Below are 18,569 nucleotides of genomic sequence, written 5' to 3' on the forward strand. Positions count from 1 at the left end.
ATGCAACTAGCTAGGCTAGTCGTAATCCATCAGCTAGCTATCATTATCTTACTTTGTTTACCTCCTGTGGTGATGTCAATTTTCAAGGGCCCGGGAGGTCTCGTCTCTGCGATCCGTGGTCTCCAATCACCATTCCGGGCTGTTTCAACACCGCCCCACGAGGCCTCGTCCGAATTCCCGTTCTCAACCTATTTTGCAGTCCAGAGTCGAGCCACACAGGCAGCGGCCCAGATTATCGGATGCTTGGGGCCTGGATATCCTCGGGGTTTCCCAAACCCACCTTTCGTTCCCCAATACGGGTAACCCTGGGCTTAATCGCCGTTCTTCTTTTTGGGCACCAATGCACCCCTCCACTCAGGCAACATCGAACAATGGGTAGCGAATACTAGCTGCCCATCTCTTTTGACTTTCACTTGGCCTGGGGAAATCAAAACGCTGACCCAGTTTGTCTAACCAGTAGCCAGCAGTGCCTTTTTGTTACCCTCTAGTGGGTCCGGTTCTGTTTCAAGATTCCGTCCAGTCGGGAGAAGGTGTGTTCCTTTACCGTGCAAAGTTCTGCACACCTCTCACCTCCAGTCGCAGCAACGTGCTGCGGAAGTGGCCCGGTTCCAGTCAGTTCAGATTAATCCGGATCGATTCGGTTCTGTTCTCGATTTTTTTTTTAAACAATGTAAACAATAATCGGTAAATCTCATCGTTTCTCGTGAGATTGTGCTGGCCTTTTCCCCTCACCACGCCTGCCCTGGCTGTCTGGGATCTGCACCAATGTGAGGGACGAATTTTTAGGACCTCGGTCAGGGTCGTACTGCAGACATGACCACCGTTCATCATCACCAGAGTATTAACCACAATTAAACAAGCCACCCCAATTAGCCTACTGCAAAAGTGCAGTTTGAACCAAATCTGGTTAAATGTCTGAATACAACTTCCAAGCTTAGAGACATTCAGTGAATAACAAAAATGAATGGGTGGTGCATTCTGTAAATCTTTTATAAAAGGAATGTTAATTTTCTTGTACATTTTATTTTAGGGTATGTTTTCAATTGGCCCTGGGTGTTTATATGTAATGAAGGATATTTCAGATATTTACAGAAGTTTCTCATTATCTTTACAATGGCTACGGGTTAATGGCTACAAGGGGATTCTGATCTAAAGGATAACAGATTATTATTTGGCCAAGTATGGTAACATACAAGGAACGATAGTCTATAAATCAGAGTAAGAAGTATAACATGAGTGTGTGTTTACAGTGCAGTCAGCTTAGTTGTTTATGTGCTCTATTGCACATGAGAAGAGACTACTTCTACCATGTTGTTTTTTAACCAATGGGCTCCTGGAAGGGAGGGTCTGGAAGATGTGGTGGCCAGGGTGCGAGAGTCTTTTCCGCTTGCTTCCTGGCCCTGGAGACACAGAAGTTGGACCCCATGATCTTTTCTGTTGATTGGATGATACATTGCAGCCTGTCTCTGTCCTTATGGGTGGCTGATCCAAACTAGATGGTTATGGAGAATGTGAGGACAGACCGGGTCATCATTGCCTGCAGCAGGTCCCCTGCTGGCTCTCTTGGCAATGGTGTCGGGGTGGTCTCCCACTTGAGGTCCTGGGATATGGTCATGCCCAGGAACTCAAATGACTCTTAACCCAAGTTGTGAACTGTTGTGCTGTTGATTGTGAGGGTCATCAGGCCTCAAAATCAAGTCAACGATCATCATCTCATCAGTCTTCAGGTTGTACTGACCACAACAGGACATCAGCTGATTAACCTCCGGGCTGTATACCGACTCTTCCCTATTGTGGATGAGTACAATTGCTATTGTGTCACTAGCAAACTTTACGAGCTTAAAAGGTGTCTGTCGAGGTGCAGTCAATCGAGAAGAGCAGAGCAGAGGAGTGAGCACTCAGCCCTGAGGTGCTCCCCTGCTGAGGGCCAGAGTGCTTGGAGTCTGTCTCCACATACTGTTTCACATATTGTTTCCTGAGAGATCGTGCTGAACACAGAGCTACAGGTACTGGCTCACTTGTCTTCATTGATGATGTAACACCTGACAACAGCAGCAGAATTAACCCTGAAGTGGACAGAAGCATCTCACATATATGCTCAAGTTCAGGCAAATGCCTCCAAATTCATTAGATGGTGCTTCATCCTACAGCAAGGCAATGATCCTTAATATACTGCTAAACCAACAATGGAATTTTTTTAAGCCAAAAAAATAGCTACAGTGCAGGCCTGGCAGAGCAAGACCAGAGAAGATCCTCAGTACCTAGTGATGTCTGTGGGTCACACACAGAGTTCAAACAGTCATTGCATTCAAAGGATATGCGACAAAGTAGAAAACATGACTGCTTTCATTCACATAACATTAATATGTCCCAAACATTATGGTGCCCTGAAATGGAGGCAATATGTAATAAGTGCTGTCATTTCTACATGGTGAAACCAAAGTGTGTAAAAATACCCTTAAATGAATGCTGAGAATGTGCACTAAAATTGTACAGATTGAGTACAGATCCAAATCAAGAAAAAAGGCATTTGTTCCAGTTGAGGTACTCGCTGTATATACCTTATATAAAGTGACACTATCTTTAACAATATGTGTAATACACAGAAATGAACACAACTGCCACACAACTTCATCCTGGCTCATCTTCAAAAATGGCACCAAATGCTGTTGCCTCCTCCCCTTCCTGTCAGATGATATTTTAAACTTCCTGTTGAGGGAGGGACTTCCTTGCTGCTCATTATTAGTGACCCAGTGCTGCCAGCTCAAAGAAACAAATATAAAACAAAACATGTTGCTCACATTTGGGGACCCTGTACTAATGATATTTACTGCCCCCGGAACAATTCCATCAATGTACAGGCTGCTTTGAGGCTATTTGACATGTATTTTCTAAATCTTAGACCACAAACCTCTGAATGCCCCTGTACCAATCATTCTAGTGCTGGCAGGTTGACAAAAATGTAATTAAGTATTAAAAAAACTGTCTGGGCCGTGCAAACACATGTCAAAAACTGAAATATCAAAAAAGTTTAAAAAGTAGTAGTAAAAAAGCAGTAGTAGTAACAATCAATTATGACACGACACAATACTTTCAACAAATAGTCATTCAGCCCCTAGTTAATAATAAATAAAAAAGATGGGATATAATGCCATATAGTTGTACCATTTACAGTACGTTATACAGGAAGTATACCACTCTACGATCTTAACCTTGACTTCACAAATTATAGTATTCTACTGGGGAGAACAATTCAACAGACAGTGGGATCTTGTGATACCCATTTCATTCACAATAAGTCAATTGTGTGTGTGATATTATAGGCATATAATGTGATATGTGGGTGAGTTATTTGCAGATGCAGCTTGTTTTAATAGCACATACATTTCTGATGTGACAGGGGTGACATGGCTCAGGCAGTAAGAGCAGTTGTCTTGCAGTCAGAAGGTTGCTGGTTCAATCCCCTGCCTGGGCTGTGTCGAAGTGTCCCTGAGCAAGACACCTAACCCCCAAATGCTCCTGATGAGCTGGTTGGTGCCTTGCATGGCAGCCAATCGCTGTGTGTGTGTGTGTATGAATGGGTGAATGAAAAAAGCATCAATTGTACAGAGCTTTGGATAAAGGGGCTATATACATGCCAACCATTTACCATTGATGAATTAGAAGACGGTGTCTGGTTTTATGTTTCTTTATCTTTATTCAGAAGGTACAAAGTCATCGTTTTAAAACAACACTTTTGATTGGCCACTGGTGACCTCACTTGGGTCAGGATAAAACATCTGAAATGTCTAACAGTCTAACAGTCACGTGCCTGTGAGTTTACTTAACCTGACTGTATTTTAACCATACAGACCCTTCAAGCACAGATGTGTGCCGTGAGTCCAACTGCTCGCCTGGGGCCAGCAATGACCTCATATCACATAGCAGTCTTCTTTAACCATCATGACCATGTTCTGGTCTTTAACCCCAAAGTCTCAGAAACACTTCAGTTCCATTGTGCTGCTGAGGCATCCCCCACCGTTCCCTCGAGCCACGGTTTTCCCTTCAGGTCTGGTTGACCGAGCAGTCGGTGTCTCTCGGTTTGGCTCCAGTGTTTCCGGGCCATTCCGTTCAGGCTTTGCGGTACTTGCACTGGATCCAGACGCGGTACATGGTCAGCTGCTTTCCCCGGTTCACCTGCAAACGGCGGTCCACCAGATTCTGCACCTTCTCCAGCCCAGCCTGGGTGAACATCTCATGCAGCTCGTCTGAAAGAGGACAAAGAGAAAGGTGGTTTATGGAGCACTGACTTGTGTTGTTTGTGTTATGTTAGTATTCAGGGTATTCTAGCTGCCAGCCGTGGTATGCTACTTGGAAAGTTGATTTATTCTTCAAGGGTTCAAGTTTTATCTATGTGATCACTCTAGGACTTGCAATTGTAATTTACTTTAGGGCAGGGGTGTCAAACTCCAGTCCTGGAGGGCCGCAGTGTCTGCTGGTATTTGTGATTTCCTTTCAATCAGCAGCCAATTAAGGCTTTGAGGACAAGGTGCATGGGCTCTTTAGCCAATTAAAGACTTCGAAATGTATCTCTCGTGCTGAAACACACAAGCATGAGAGATACATGGTTAGTGGAGTTTGACACCCCTGCTCTCAGGTCAACACACTTGTTATAACCTGGTTATCATTTGCACTTTATTGTACGTTGGTCTGGATAAGAGCATCTGCTAAATGACTATAATGTAATGTAATGTGAGTATTTTTATGGGGGCATTATTTGAAGGGAACATTTGTTTTTACTGATGAATGTCTGATTATGTTATTTACTTTCATCATGTATCCAAAACAACTGTTGCTTCTGAATTACTGTTTTTTTTTCCACTGGCGCATTGACAATTGGGTTACCATAACAGATCAATGTTCGGGACCAAGAGGTGATGATGTAAGGATTATTATCACAAAGATAATCATTTCTTGCTGCAAATTAGAATCATGTGTCATAGTGGGAGGTTTTGTAGGCCATTTAGCAGATGCTCTTATCCAGAGCGATGAACAACAAGGTACCATAACATAACTGGATATGAAAGAACAGAAAATGGTACCACAACATTGAAAACGGGGTTGTGCTGTCAGTCTGTCTGTTTATCAGTTTGTTGTTGATTTACTCCCTCAATGATCCAACGGATTTATTATTTATATATTTTATTTCACAGCACCACGGGAGACAGTTTTACCTTGGGTGAAGAAGAAGACACGGGTGCCATCCCCTCTGACGTAGAAGTTTTCTGACAAACACCTTCCTGGACAAGAAAAAAACCAACAAACAAACGAACGGTTGCTTTCATGGAAAGCAATTCTGGCGAAGAAGTCTGGTGAAGCTTGTTCGGTGTGACATTTAAACCTGGAACCTTCCGGTAATTACTGCACCTTTTTTGAAGCGGAGCTGGGCCATGTCATAGCGACCGTAGTCTCTGAGCAGCAGAACTCCTCCAGGTTTCAGTAGCTGAGCGAGCTTTCTGATGGATGCCTGCATCCTGAAAGATTGAAAAGACTGTACAAATCACCTCTGACCACCAATAGCACTGCTGCTTCTTTCCCCTCCGACCAACAGCATTACGGCTACCATTGTCCCGACCAACAGGATTGCTGCTACTATCAGCTCTGACCAATAGCATTTCTGCTACCATCACATATGACCAACAGCATTGCTGCTTCAAACACCGACCAATAATTACAACCATCAACAAATAACACTGACGCTACTTTTACTTCTGACTAGCAACACTGGCGTTACTACAACTTCTTACCAATAGCTTCTACTTCAATCACCATAATATGGATGATATAACACCTGTCATAACCGCACATTACAGCTTATGACAAATGTAATAACACTATTGTTAGCATATGCCAACAGTGTCATGTAAAATAACTATTGCAGCTTTTGACAGATGTAATAACCATATCAAGACTGAGTAATGGAATAGAGTTGTCACGAGATGCAATATGGCGTCGTTATCTGTTTATAACAGGCGTTATATCATGCTTATTACACATTACGTTGGCTTTATGGTATATAGTTCAAGTAAAACTATAACAATTATTGTCTACAATTTCAAAAATACTGACATAACAAGACCAGCTTCCATAGCATCAAAACTACAGATAAATATCTATGTTCATGAATTGTTTGCAGTATCAGGAATCTGTGTTTCTTTAAAACAGCCACACAATCAGCTTCTTTCCATAGTAATTCATTCAAAGTTAAATTCACCTGGTTTCTTAGGGCTAAATTGGTGACTGATTTTAAGGTTGAAAACAAGAAAGTAAACCCTGAAACTCTCCAGAAATAGCATTGGAAACCCCTGCGTTAGCGCATACACAGACAGAGAAAGTGCTGGTAAAATAGAAAGGGTAGGAGGTCTGGAGGCAGTTTGGGAGCCCTATGACAGACAGTGTCCCTCTCTGAATGACTCTGAGATTGATTCAGGACCCAGACACTGGAAGAGTGTAAAGAGTAGCTTAAACGCGGCCTGTAGCGTAAACGCGGCCTGTAGCGTAGTGGTTAAGGTAAATGACTGGGACACACAAGGTCGGTGGTTCTAATCCCGGTGTAGCCAAAATTAGATCTGCACAGCCGTTGGGCCCTTGAGCAAGGCCCTTAACCCTGCATTGCTCCAGGGGAGGATTGTCTCCTGCTTAGTCTAATCAACTGTACGTCGCTCTGGATAAGAGCGTCTGCCAAATGCCAATAATGTAATGTAATGTAAAAACGCCTTTTTTAAAATCAGTTTAAATAAAAACAATTACAAACACGTAAAACAATATAAGACTCCACTAACCAATAAGTACACACCAGCCAACCACACATACCTAGTAAGACTGCTGTTCAAAGAGGGTTACAGTGTGGGGGGGAACTGCGATATGAGATATGAAACGCGGTCACGGCTACTCGTGTCACGCGTATGACGGAGGGATTGACGCTCACTTGTCCGGGTGGAGGGCAGACAGCACGAAGATGAGCACGATGACGTCCAGACTGCCCTGTGGGACGGGGAAGGAGGCCGTCTCCTCACTCAGGTCGTGCACGAAGGCCAAACAGCGGGCGGGGTCGTATTCCGCGTTGGACTGGCGCAGCGGCGGGGGAGGGGGCAGAGAAAACACCATTACCCACACTGCACTGCATGAGGGCTGTATTAACCCTTGAAAGTGTCAGATAAGAGATGCGTGATTAGGATGTTATCTGAACATTTGAATGCTCATGTAGCAATCGCCACGGGTAACTGAAAACAATATTCAATAACAACATTTTCAAAAATGACTGCTACTGGGGAAAACACAAATAAAACAAAAGTTGATAATTATTTGGCTGTAACGATATACTTTAACCAACGTAATATTACCTTTAAAAATAAATCACAGCTAAGCAATGAATCAGCAAGCTGGTATTGTTAGACCCAAGTCACATACACTTGCATAAAAAAGGTGTTGTTGCTGGATGGAATGTTCATTTAAAATCGTTCAACGGTAACTTTTCTGCAAACATAAGTTTGTGAACGTGAACGTTTGCCATCTTGAACACACGTCCGGTCACCAGTGATCAGAGCCACCGCGACCCCTGACCCCGACTCACCTTCACCAACTCCACTGCAGTGCGGGAGAAGTCACAGCAGTACACAAACAGGCCAGGATCACTGCAACAGAGGACACAGCAAACATCCGCGCCTTAGCGTAACAATCACCAACCTGCCCTCCGCTTTCTTTAAAGACGAGCTGAAATCTAAATTCACCTCATCCTCAAGTCTTAAAGTTTACTCAGTGAGCACTTCAATAGGTATTTACTAGACTTCGTTTTTCCGAGTTATCGATCTTCTGCCGCGGTAGCCTATCCACATAAGAGATTTGACGCGTTGTGTTTTCCCATGCACTTCCTGGAAAACAATTTGAATTTAGATTTTACATCAAGGTGTACCAGTGGGCGTGTACCTCGATCAAACACGTCAATTTTCCGCTCCCCTCCAATCAATACCCTTTTCACACTGTGGCACGCATCCTCATTTGGCATCCCTCTCCTCATTTGACGTCATTCAAACTGACTACCCGCCCTTCACACATTCGCCCCAAAAGACCCGTTTCACCCACGTATACATAGTATCGCCGAAGCTAGTGCTGCTCTAAGTTCCCTCTAAGCCCGTCTTCTGCTGAACTGCCCAGTCACTGCCGACTCCCTGAGAACAGGAGAACTGGTTCCCTCTATTGAAGGAGAATGCAGAAAGCCACTTTTCTTCTTCCTGGTACAGTGACATCACTGCTTGGATTACCGTTTAATATGTGATGATGATCTGGAGCAGGGATAGGCAGTGCTTCATATACAGTGCTTTTCACCTTTTTAGTTCTTTTTATATACTCTTCTTTATTAAAGGCATATTATGCTGAATTATTTTGGCGCTGCTGTGGTCCCGTGTTTACAATCAAATAAACCTGAAATCTGAATGCACTCTACTGCATATAAATGATGACTTGACTTCAAAATGTTTACGGTCACTTATACCACAGCACTGAAAATTATCCGACCATCATACGGAATTCTGATTGGCCGAAACGTGTCACGTGGTAACGTAATAATACCCTATGAAAGACCCTGACTCGTTCATAGTGTATTATCCCTTACTTAATGAGACTGCGTCAATAGGGAGGAACGCGATTTACTTACTTGTTCGTCTTTAGAATGGGAAAAACTGTGTTTCCCACGCCACAGCCAACCTGGAGTGGAACACACAGGAGATAACATGGCAATACAAACAAGGCACTGGAAGGAATGCATGGTGAACATAAAGTTCCGTCATATGCTTGTGCAGTAATGCTGCAGGATATAAAGCATTCCACATGGCCTCTTACATTTGGTCGTTTACCTCCGCTTTAGAAAAAGACAAAAAGACAAGTGCCTGTACGCCCCATGGCGGCGGTTATTTTTATTACGTTTGAAAAAAACCGTGATTCGATATATCGTGCAGCCCTAGTGTGCAGTAATGCAACACATGAAATGCTGTGTCACTGTTTAAAGCTGCTGCAGAGCAACCCATTGGGCTCAGTCCCACCCAACAGAAACCATCTCTGTCAGTTTCTAAGGGATTTCAGTCATGAAATCCACCCACTTTTGCACAAGCCACTGCTGTATCCCCAATAGAAGGGCTGGGCGATATAGCCATCGCAGTATAACGATTTATTTTTTTTGTAAGCGCAGTAACTATCTCTGGCATGCGACGTTAGATTTCTTAATCATACCTGATAAGAGGTAGTACACTCAATTTTCTGAGCCAAAGTGAAAGGCTTCCGGTTGGGAGCTGATATGAAAGCAACAGGGCCATGCTGTTTCCATGTATTAGATACAAACATGACTACAAGGATAGAGAACGAAAACATAAGCAATGTGTTTTTTTCTCCCCCGTAGACATTTCACTGAAGTTTGGAGATGTGTATCAAGTATGATTTAAAGCTGAAAAGAAGGAACAAAACCTACCGCCAGAGGTAGTTTTTTTGCGCAATAAGAACTATTTGATGTACCATGATAGCTATATCGCGCAGCCCCACGCTACGAGCCTCAGGAGGATATGTGAACCCGTCACGGTGCTCTCTTACCTCCAAAATACGGTACGTGGACGAAGACCCAGGGAAGTCTCCATTGGCAATAGGTGAGGCTTCGGTTTCGGCTAGAGGGGTAACGTCACTGCTAGCACCCAGAGTGTCCTCGTCAGCGCCCCCTGACTGCGAGCCCAGGTGCTGTCTGCAGTTCGGCTCCTGCTCAGCAGCCGCCTCTGTCTGTGCGCTTGGGTGGTGCCTGCAGTTTGGTGCCAGTTCAGGGAACTCAGTGAAGAGCCAGTGGCGGTCTTTGAAGAAGCGATTCTCGTGTATCTTGTAGAAGTCGTTCCAGTACTCGTTAGCCCGGCTATCATATTCTTCTGCACATACAAAAGGAATTACTCTCACTTCATTTCATGTACAGATTGCATATTCTTACAGTGTCTGTTGTGTTTTGTATTCTGGAAAATCTGTGCTTGTATTTCTTCTTACCACCTGAGTCAATGTCGCCCCACATCTTTTAAATGATCCAACGACACCATAAAGCCATTGCTGACTATTCATAAACGACAAACAAACACAAAGTAGCCTTCAGCTGAAATTAGTCGGACTGGTGAGAAAAGTGTGGGAGGGACATGGTGTAAATACCAGTGTGTGACCACATACCTTGCTTCTCTAAGGGAAGAGGTTGGCTGTTCTCTAGAACCTTCTGCCGGGCAGCCACCTCCTGTGCCTCAGTCCATTCAACATTATCCCTAAGAAAGAGAGAGCGAACGAGAGATAGATACAACAATTATCTTAATATAAGTGAAATGGAATATAAACTGTCCGAAGATTAGCCGTTAGCCTCGGGTGACCAGATGTCCCGAATTTTTAAGAGAAATAACAAAAGTAGGCCTATACGTTTCTCCACATTAAATGCTCAATTTTGGCTTTCTCTGCTGCTTAGACGTCTCAGCCCACTAACCCTTGCTCCTCCACTTGAGCGCACGTTATATCTCAAGATGGATACTAGTAAACAGTAACATTCATTTAAAACTAAGAATTGCAAATGGCACATGCATGGGTAAGGTCAGTCCCAGCGATGCTCAGGGAGCTTTGTGTGTCTTTTGGTGCATTTGTTTTCCATGAAGGAGAAAAGGCGAAAAACGCTGCAGTGCAAGTTCATATCACAAGTTGCGTTGCAAATAAAACGTCCCGGGGTATGTTTCACGAAGCAAGATTACTGAATTAGCTTACTGAACGAAGCAAGATAGCTGCACTGAGTAAACCCTGAAACAGTTGGGTTTTTGTTTCAGTCCGTGATCCAGTAAGGTATCCAGCTAACTCGATAATTCTGCTTCGTGATACATGCCTATTATCTATAGACGCATTTCTACTTAAATCCAAAAACGGGAGCCGGACAAACACAGTAACTGTAGCTGAGACAACAAGCGTACATCACACTATGCACCACTCCCTTTCATACAGGTTGCCGATTGTGGTTGCAGCAAGCTACACCCTGTCATTTTGCCGAGATTGCAGATTTTAAAACGGCATATAATCAGTCACAGAGCTCTTTGATTTCTACAGGCATGTGTTTCATTTTGGTAACAAAGAATCCTAACACTGCTAAACACACCCAGCCATGCCACCGTTTCTGAAGGGGTTTCTACAGACTGAGTCCCAGAAAATTCATTAAAATAACCTATTTTCCAGTAATGCACGACAGATATGTGCAACCACAAAACAAAAGGGGAAAACGTGTTGCAGGCAGTTAGCATCAATCAAACAGTCTTCCCGAAGGACAATAAGCATTAATTTCCCCTTCCAGTCATTGCTGCAGGATTATGCATTCTTTCCGACTAGTAGACGGAATACTGATTGACCGTGTTTATGAAATATTCCAAGGCAGCTATTGCCAATCTAGCTCTTAGTCTTAGTACTTTCTACTAGCTCGCACTCAGCTCGTTAACTAAGTTACACATTAAGCATTCTGACGGTAGGAACGATGTTTTCCTCACACACGCGCCCCCGAAAACTTATTCACTTTAAACTGATGCCACTAAATCAGAAGACACTGGTAGTAGGGACCGTATTCGTTAGTTAGTAACTACGGCTAACGATACCTGTCATGACCGGCTTCCGTCCTATGATCTTTTCTCTTGTGAACAATCCAAAAAACTGTCGGTACACACATACCAGGCATTATGTTGAAAAACCTGGCGCGGGTCCTTCAAGAAACGAGTCCCGAACTGCGGCCTCTTGGATTCGTTTTCAGGTGCTTTCACAGAATTCTGCAAGATTTCAGAATCATCTCCTTCTTCAGCCACACCAACGGCGCAGGGCGCAGCCATGTTGGTCTGCAACACCGGAAACGGAACAGCTCACAGAAGTCGAAAGCGTAGGCTCTGAAGTTGACAATGTCAATATCAATGTACGCCGTGTGAGGGCGATACTGTCCTAAAGTTCTTCACGATTTGGCAGAAACGTCCGTATCTAATATCCTTGTCGCACACAACACTCTCTGTGCCAATGTAAGTTTCTCTAATACTGAAATAATACATGCAGCCTATTATTTAATGATAGTAAAGCTGTAACTGCAGAAAGTGAACTGTCTACGTAAGGTATACTGCTCATTATTTGCAAGGATATGCTGTAAGGACATGCGTGGCAGAAAACCTAAACATGACATGATATTATTAATAAAAGTATCTGGAAGTAATCAGAACCATACAAATACCAATGAATTTAGTTTATTTTTCATAGAAAACAGAGAAAGAAAAAAAGCTTCAAGAAAGTAAAAAACAACAACAACAAAAAACATATGAAGAGCCCACCGCAAATTGGACCTGCTTGATTTTATAAGGTTTGGTTGTGTATGAAAGGATTAGAATAAAATGAGTCCGTTAAGAATGCCCATTCTTACAAAAACCAAAACTCTAATTAGTTTTGTTCATTTAAATGCTTATACACTCAGTGAGCAATTCATTAGGTATTTATTATACATATTTTTTAGACTTAGTCTTCTGCTGCTGTAGCCTCTCCACTCAGAAGAGCATTGTGTGTTCAGAGATGCTCTTCTGCATTCCACTGTCAGCTTTGACCAGTCTGGCCCTTCCCCTCTGACCTCTATCATTAATGACACATTTTTTCCCGCAGAACTGCTCCTCACTGGATGTTCTTTTGTTTTTCACACCATTCTCTGCAAACTGTAGAGACTGTTGTGCGTGAAAATCCCAGGAGATCAGCAGTTTCTGAGATACTCAAACCACCCTGTCTGCCACCAACAATCATTCCATTAACAAGCTGATGTACAGGTCTACCTAATAAAGTGCTCACTGAGTGAATATTGTGCAAAAGGACACCAGAAAACAAGTGACATTGTCACTCTTTCCCCCAACACTTTTCCCCTCAACATAAACACAGCATAGCAAGCAAATGGCGCAAGACTTTCCCAACGTAGATATGAAAGGCAAAATTTAGCACAAGCACATGGTTCAGTGAGGCATATAAACATGATGAACAAGTTCTCAGAAATATAGCAATACATTACAATCATTCATTTGCTTGACAGCAACCTTTATTCTCACTTTGTTTAAGTGCCGACATTTATGACCACACTGATAAATTTCGATTTGTAATAATTATCTTTCACAAGTTCACGCCTTTCTGATCCAGGAACCTTGCAGTATGTGTTTCTGAATGAGGGCCATAACAGTCTGCAGAGACAATCAAAGCAAGGTGACAGTGATTGCTTTTGCCCTTGACGTTTTATGGAAAGGGCTAAACAAAGAGTTTTAATTTCAGAGCTATAATTCAGCTAACTGAATTATAGTTCTGCATGCAAAACAAAATAGTTTTTTTCTGCTGCTGTTCCTCTCTGCATATACAGTGTTTTATCACATATTAGGCACATTACATGTCATTTGGCCCATACTTTCTAATCCAAAGCGATAAGACTAAGCAGGAGACAATCCTCCCTTGGAGCAATGTAGGGCCTTGCTCAAGGGGGCCATGGCTGTGTGTATTGCAGCTAGACTGAGGATCAAACCACCAGCCTTGCGGGTCCCAGTCATGTACCTTAACCACTACACTACAGGCTGCCACTTATTGTTACTGTGAGATTGTGAGGATGTAAGTACATAAGATGAGTGCCAGCCAGTTTTTTCCTGTTACTAGCCAGGGAGTCTTCCTGGCTACTGCCTCCTTTGGTCTGGATCTCGATAAAGCTGCTTTGTGACAATGTTTTTTTCCCTAAAAAGATACTATACAAGTACAACCGAATTGGACTAAAGACCATAAGAACACATAATAACAAGGATCTATCTTTTATAGTTCACTCAGTTAATCCCTTTTTATAAAACACTGCATTATATTGTACAGTAATAGTCAACATTATGCTATAATACAGCCATACAATGTAAACCCTATTGGGCCACAGTGGTTTAACCACAGCTGAAGAGGACCAGTCTTTTCAACCTGCATCGAGTTTAGGCCTTGTAAACCAAGTGTACGGACTCTTCAGCTAGCCAAACAACTTAATGTATAAACACCAAAAGTAAAGACACTACAACCCTCCAGGACTGGAGTCTGACCCCACTGCACGATATATGCAACATTACACTGCATTACAACCCTTAACAATCCTTACTGAGATCACAGGAAATTGCTGGTGCTGCAGGAAATCATTTAAAGCTGCCCACCTGATCCACCGGACAAGCACGCGCTGCAAAAAAAATCTTTAAATGAGTCAACCGCCATTTTGTTTTTGTTTAATTTAGCAAAAAATACCAGGAATAAGATTTAAAGTATAAATGTAAGACTAAAATACTGAGATTGCAGGTTCAAATCAGATAAAACCAGAAGGGGGAAAGGCAAGGAGAGAGGGATACAAATGTGTGCCTTACCCCCAGCTAAATTTACTGTTTAATTGGACACTTGAAAAATTGCACACGTAATTACAATCGTACAAAATGTTTTCTCTTCTTGTGACAGTTATCAGCATACACAGTAAATAAAAGACAATATCCCCAGCAAAATGGAAGTGGAACAGTGCAGTTCAGGCACAGATCGCCCCCTGGTGTTTGGCTCATTCACGCGCCCAGTGTGGGACTGGTCCTGACTAGCTGGGCTGGGTCTCACTCGGGCTAGTATTGCCCCGATACGTCACATTGGTGAAGGTGGAGGTTGCTCCCACGTACAGCGGGTTGTTGCCCTGTAGCAACATTAAAAAGGGCAAAAAGAGCATTTGAGACAGTGCACAACCACATTGTGTGAACACAGTAGGTCAATTGCAGCGTGCTTAGCTGGAGTTAAGCCTCAGGTTTAAACCCCTAGACTACACAGCTGGAACAGATCATCCTTATTTCACAGATTTGGACAGCTGCTCCAGTTGCAATGTAGCTCTGTGGTCTAGTTTAAAGCTGAGGTTTAAGTGCTTAAATTGCAGTTAAGCACACCACAATTGACCCAGTGCAATCAGTTGCAATTACGATGCTGCCAAAACCACATTGTTACTCTAAACTAATTTAACTTTCACTTGAAGGGATTTCCAATCGAGAAGTAATTTCTCATTTATTGACACAACCTGGGTTTAGGATTTATGAACAGGCTCAAGCTAATTTGCGAATATCTCCATAGCAACGGCGGTAAGACGACATGGGAAGGTCTTCCAGGATAGGCCATCTCCACGAGCACGGTGTCCCACAGTGGTGTGGGGGTACCGGCCTCTTCACGATCCAGCAGTGCCCTCTTCTGTCTCACCACTTGCAGCAGTAATCCCACTTTGCCTCATAACCTTGCGTGTCTCCAGTCTAACCAGTGCTAACCAGGCCCATGGCTGCCAATATGAATGCCGGTGAATGCAGCAGGGCAGCCTAACCCCTGGACTGGTTGAAAAATGCCCCAAGCAGTTGCCTGCTATGGTTGTGCTTGAGAAAGCGAAGCAACTTTAAGAACTGATTAACATAATCTTAACAGTGTGGTAGAAGGGAGGACAAGGAGGTCCAGGTTGGGCACACCTCTATCTAATGATAAATGAAACCACTGCCTCGTAATAAATCAGACCATAATTAAATAATATTTGGTGCAACAGTGAACAACAAAAGCAAGATAATGGCCCTCTCTCTGTCTCTCTTTTAGGCACCACAGACATGCACACACAGACAAACACACAGACACACACACAGTCAGAAAAAAGAAAAGAAAATTAAGCCCTGTTGCACTGCTGCAAGTTTTATACATGTGCATGCATGTGTCTCACCGTATCCCATTTCGCCCGGGCTTTCTCATCCTCAAACTTTGCAAACTCTCGACGGTCGTGGATGGTGACCAGAAGCTTCCAGATGAGCAGACCGATCAGACCCAGGAAGAGGATGGCCCCGATCACAGACAGCAGGACCACCAGGATGTTTGGCCCTTCGGGGCAGTCTGCAGGGAAATTCCTCATAAAGCACTGACTTCCAGCATTTTATTGTCCTTCCTGCTACCAGCATCTTACTAGGCTTCCTGCTACCAGCTACTGTATAAAGCTACTGCCTTCCACCATCTTACTAGCCTTCCTGCTACCAGCTACTGCATAACACAACTTCCACCATCTTACTAGCCTTCCTGCTACCAGCTACTGCATAACCCAACTGACTTCCACCATCTTACTAGCCTTCCTGCTACCAGCAACTGCATATGCTCTTTACTTCTTACTTTTCTGTGAGTGATTTTGATCTTTATGTGTGTGAGATATGTGTGTATATATGTGTATGTATAAGCTACTGGATGCCTAAAATTTCCCTCGGGATGAATAAAGTATCTATCTATCTATCTATCTATCTATCTAACACAACTGACTTCCACCATCTTACTAGCCTTCCTGCTACCAGCTACTACATAACACAGGAGTGCTCAGTCTCAGTCCTGGGGCTCCAAAGCTTTACGCCGAGTTTAATGAGCTGTTGATTGTTCTTCATTAAGACACTTTTAATTATGAATTACCCCCTTGTATCAGAACCAGCTATGCATGCCAGGAAGATTAAATGTTCCAAATTTACATCCCGGGACTTTTAATCAGTCAGATCAGTGGTGGGCAGGAGGGCTGTATCTGGCTGCGGATTTCATATCTGCTTGTAATTATTTAATTAACACGCTCATATACTGTAAGTGCTCTGACAATTTATCAAAATTTATATGAAAAGCCTGTGAACCGCAACTGTTTGCATCCCTAAGTGAAGCATTTTACTGTGGTCTAATAGGCAACTGAGTTCAAATGAATGGAAACAAAAACCTATTTACACACGAGCAGACCAGACCTGCACCATATTCAATTAAGTTGAGTAAAGTTTTACAGAAGATTTTACCTTTTAATTTGACCAAGAGTGGTACACCATTTACATTTACATTACATTATTGGCATTTGGCAGACGCTCTTATCCAGAGCGACGTACAACAAAGTGCATACCCATAACCAGGGATAAGTTCGCTGAAAGACCCTAGAGGTAAGTACAATTTCAACTGCTACCTGTACAACAAAGATAAGGACAAGGGCCATTTTTTTTTTTTTTTTTTTTTTTTTGAACAAACAAACAAACAGAGCAAAAGTCACCAAAGTTAACTATCCAAACACTGCTTACCTAGCCAACTAAAATACTGATACACAAGTCACAGAGACAACAATTAAGGTTCACAGGGAGGTAGGGAGGGATGGGGAGAGGTGCTGTTTGAAGAGGTGTGTCTTCAGCTTGCGCTTGAAGGTGGGGAGGGATTCTATAGTTCTGACCTCAACGGGGAGTTCGTTCCACCACCGTGGAGCCAGAACAGACAGTAGTCGTGAGCGTGAGGTGGAGGTTCTGAGAGGGGGAGGTGCCAAGCGGCCTGTGGAGGCTGAACGAAGAGGTCTGGCAGGGGTGTAGGGTCTGATGATTTTTTGCAGATAAGCTGGGGAAGATCCTTTAACTGCTTGGAAGGCTAGCACCAATGTTTTGAATTTGATGCGAGCCATGACAGGCAGCCAGTGGAGGGAAGTAAGCAGGGGGGTGACGTGTGAGTATTTGGGAAGGTTGAAGACCAGACGAGCTGCTGCATTCTGGATGAGTTGGAGGGGTCTGATGGCAGACGCTGGGAGGCCAGCCAAGAGGGAATTGCAGTAGTCCAGGCGGGACAGAACCATCGCTTGGACCAGGAGCTGGGTCGAGTAGGGGGTGAGAAAGGGGCGGATTCTCCGTATGTTGTATAGGAAGAACCTGCAAGACCGGGTCACCGCCGCAATGTTCTCGGAAAGGGACAGTCTGCTGTCCATCACCACGCCGAGGTTCCTTGCACTGGGTGACGGCGTGAGTGTGGTATCCCCGAGGGAAATGGAGAGATCCAGATGGGGAGAGGTATTAGCAGGGATGAATATCATTTCAGTTTTACCTGGGTTGAGCTTTAGATGGTGGTTGTCCATCCAGCTCTGGATGTCCCTCAGGCAAGCAGAGATACGGGCTGAAACCTGCGTATCAGACGGCGGGAACGAGACGAAGAGTTGGGTATCGTCCGCATAGCAGTGGTAGGATAGCCCATGTGCAGTGATCACAGGGCCAAGGGAGCGAGTGTAGAGAGAAAAAAGAAGCGGGCCAAGGACTGAGCCCTGGGGAACTCCTGTGGCGAGGGGCCGAGGTGTCGATACCGAACCAGCCCAGGCAACCTGGAAGGAGCGACCAGAGAGGTAGGACTCAATCCAGTCCAGGGCTGTGCCACAGATGCCCGTTGCTGACAGGGCAGACAGGAGGATGGAGTGATCCACAGTGTCGAAGGCAGCAGAGAGATCTAGAAGAATGAGGACAGAGGAGAGGGAGGCTGCTCGTGCGGCATGAAGTGACTCACTGACGGAGAGGAGCGCAGTCTCTGTCGAGTGGCCCGATCTGAAGCCAGACTGATGGGGGTCTAGCAGGTTGTTGTTAGAAAAGAAGGAAGAAAGTTGAGTAGAAGCGGCTCGTTCTATAGTTTTAGAAAGGAAAGGAAGAAGAGATACCGGGCGGTAGTTCTGGATGATGGAGGGA

At 43.9% G+C, this 18,569-nt stretch overlaps 3 protein-coding genes across 7 annotated transcripts in view; all 3 read right to left on the reverse strand.

The window, feature by feature from the left end:
* Positions 1 to 762, reverse strand: part of LOC133114518 (serine/threonine-protein kinase tousled-like 2) — a 29,130-nt gene extending 28,368 nt beyond the window's left edge. For 2 of the 4 annotated variants that reach the window (XM_061223995.1, XM_061223994.1), the window contains exon 1: positions 62 to 762. The gene's annotated coding sequence lies outside the window, so the exon portion shown is untranslated. Of the gene's footprint in view, positions 1 to 52 lie in introns of all 4 variants that reach the window. The other 2 variants (XM_061223997.1, XM_061223998.1) reach the window with 1 other exon arrangement.
* Positions 763 to 3,672: 2,910 nt separating this feature from the next.
* mettl2a (methyltransferase 2A, methylcytidine) lies at positions 3,673 to 14,296 on the reverse strand. Of its 2 annotated transcripts, XM_061224000.1 has the most exons (10): positions 14,192 to 14,296; positions 11,740 to 11,900; positions 10,225 to 10,313; positions 9,619 to 9,938; positions 8,693 to 8,742; positions 7,613 to 7,673; positions 6,968 to 7,107; positions 5,407 to 5,513; positions 5,214 to 5,279; positions 3,673 to 4,247 (listed from the first exon to the last, which is right to left on the reverse strand). In XM_061224000.1, exons 2-10 carry the CDS (start codon positions 11,892 to 11,894, stop codon positions 4,111 to 4,113), a joined length of 1,125 nt encoding a protein of 374 aa, XP_061079984.1. In that variant the 5' UTR covers positions 11,895 to 11,900; positions 14,192 to 14,296; the 3' UTR covers positions 3,673 to 4,110. The 2 variants fall into 2 exon arrangements, with proteins under 2 accessions (XP_061079984.1, XP_061079985.1); XM_061224001.1 differs by lacking the exon at positions 14,192 to 14,296 and having other exon boundaries at positions 11,667 to 11,777.
* The window catches only part of LOC133114517 (integrin beta-3-like), a 33,136-nt gene continuing 26,844 nt past the window's right edge, over positions 12,278 to 18,569 (reverse strand). The window contains exons 14-15 of the mRNA XM_061223988.1: positions 15,803 to 15,969; positions 12,278 to 14,755 (exon numbers count right to left, since the gene is read on the reverse strand). Of these exons, the coding sequence (XP_061079972.1) occupies positions 14,663 to 14,755; positions 15,803 to 15,969 (260 nt within the window). The 3' untranslated portion in view covers positions 12,278 to 14,662. The remainder of the gene's footprint in view (positions 14,756 to 15,802; positions 15,970 to 18,569) is intronic.

The sequence above is a fragment of the Conger conger genome, chromosome 16 (assembly GCF_963514075.1).
Source record: "Conger conger chromosome 16, fConCon1.1, whole genome shotgun sequence".
Lineage (NCBI taxonomy): Eukaryota > Metazoa > Chordata > Actinopteri > Anguilliformes > Congridae > Conger > Conger conger.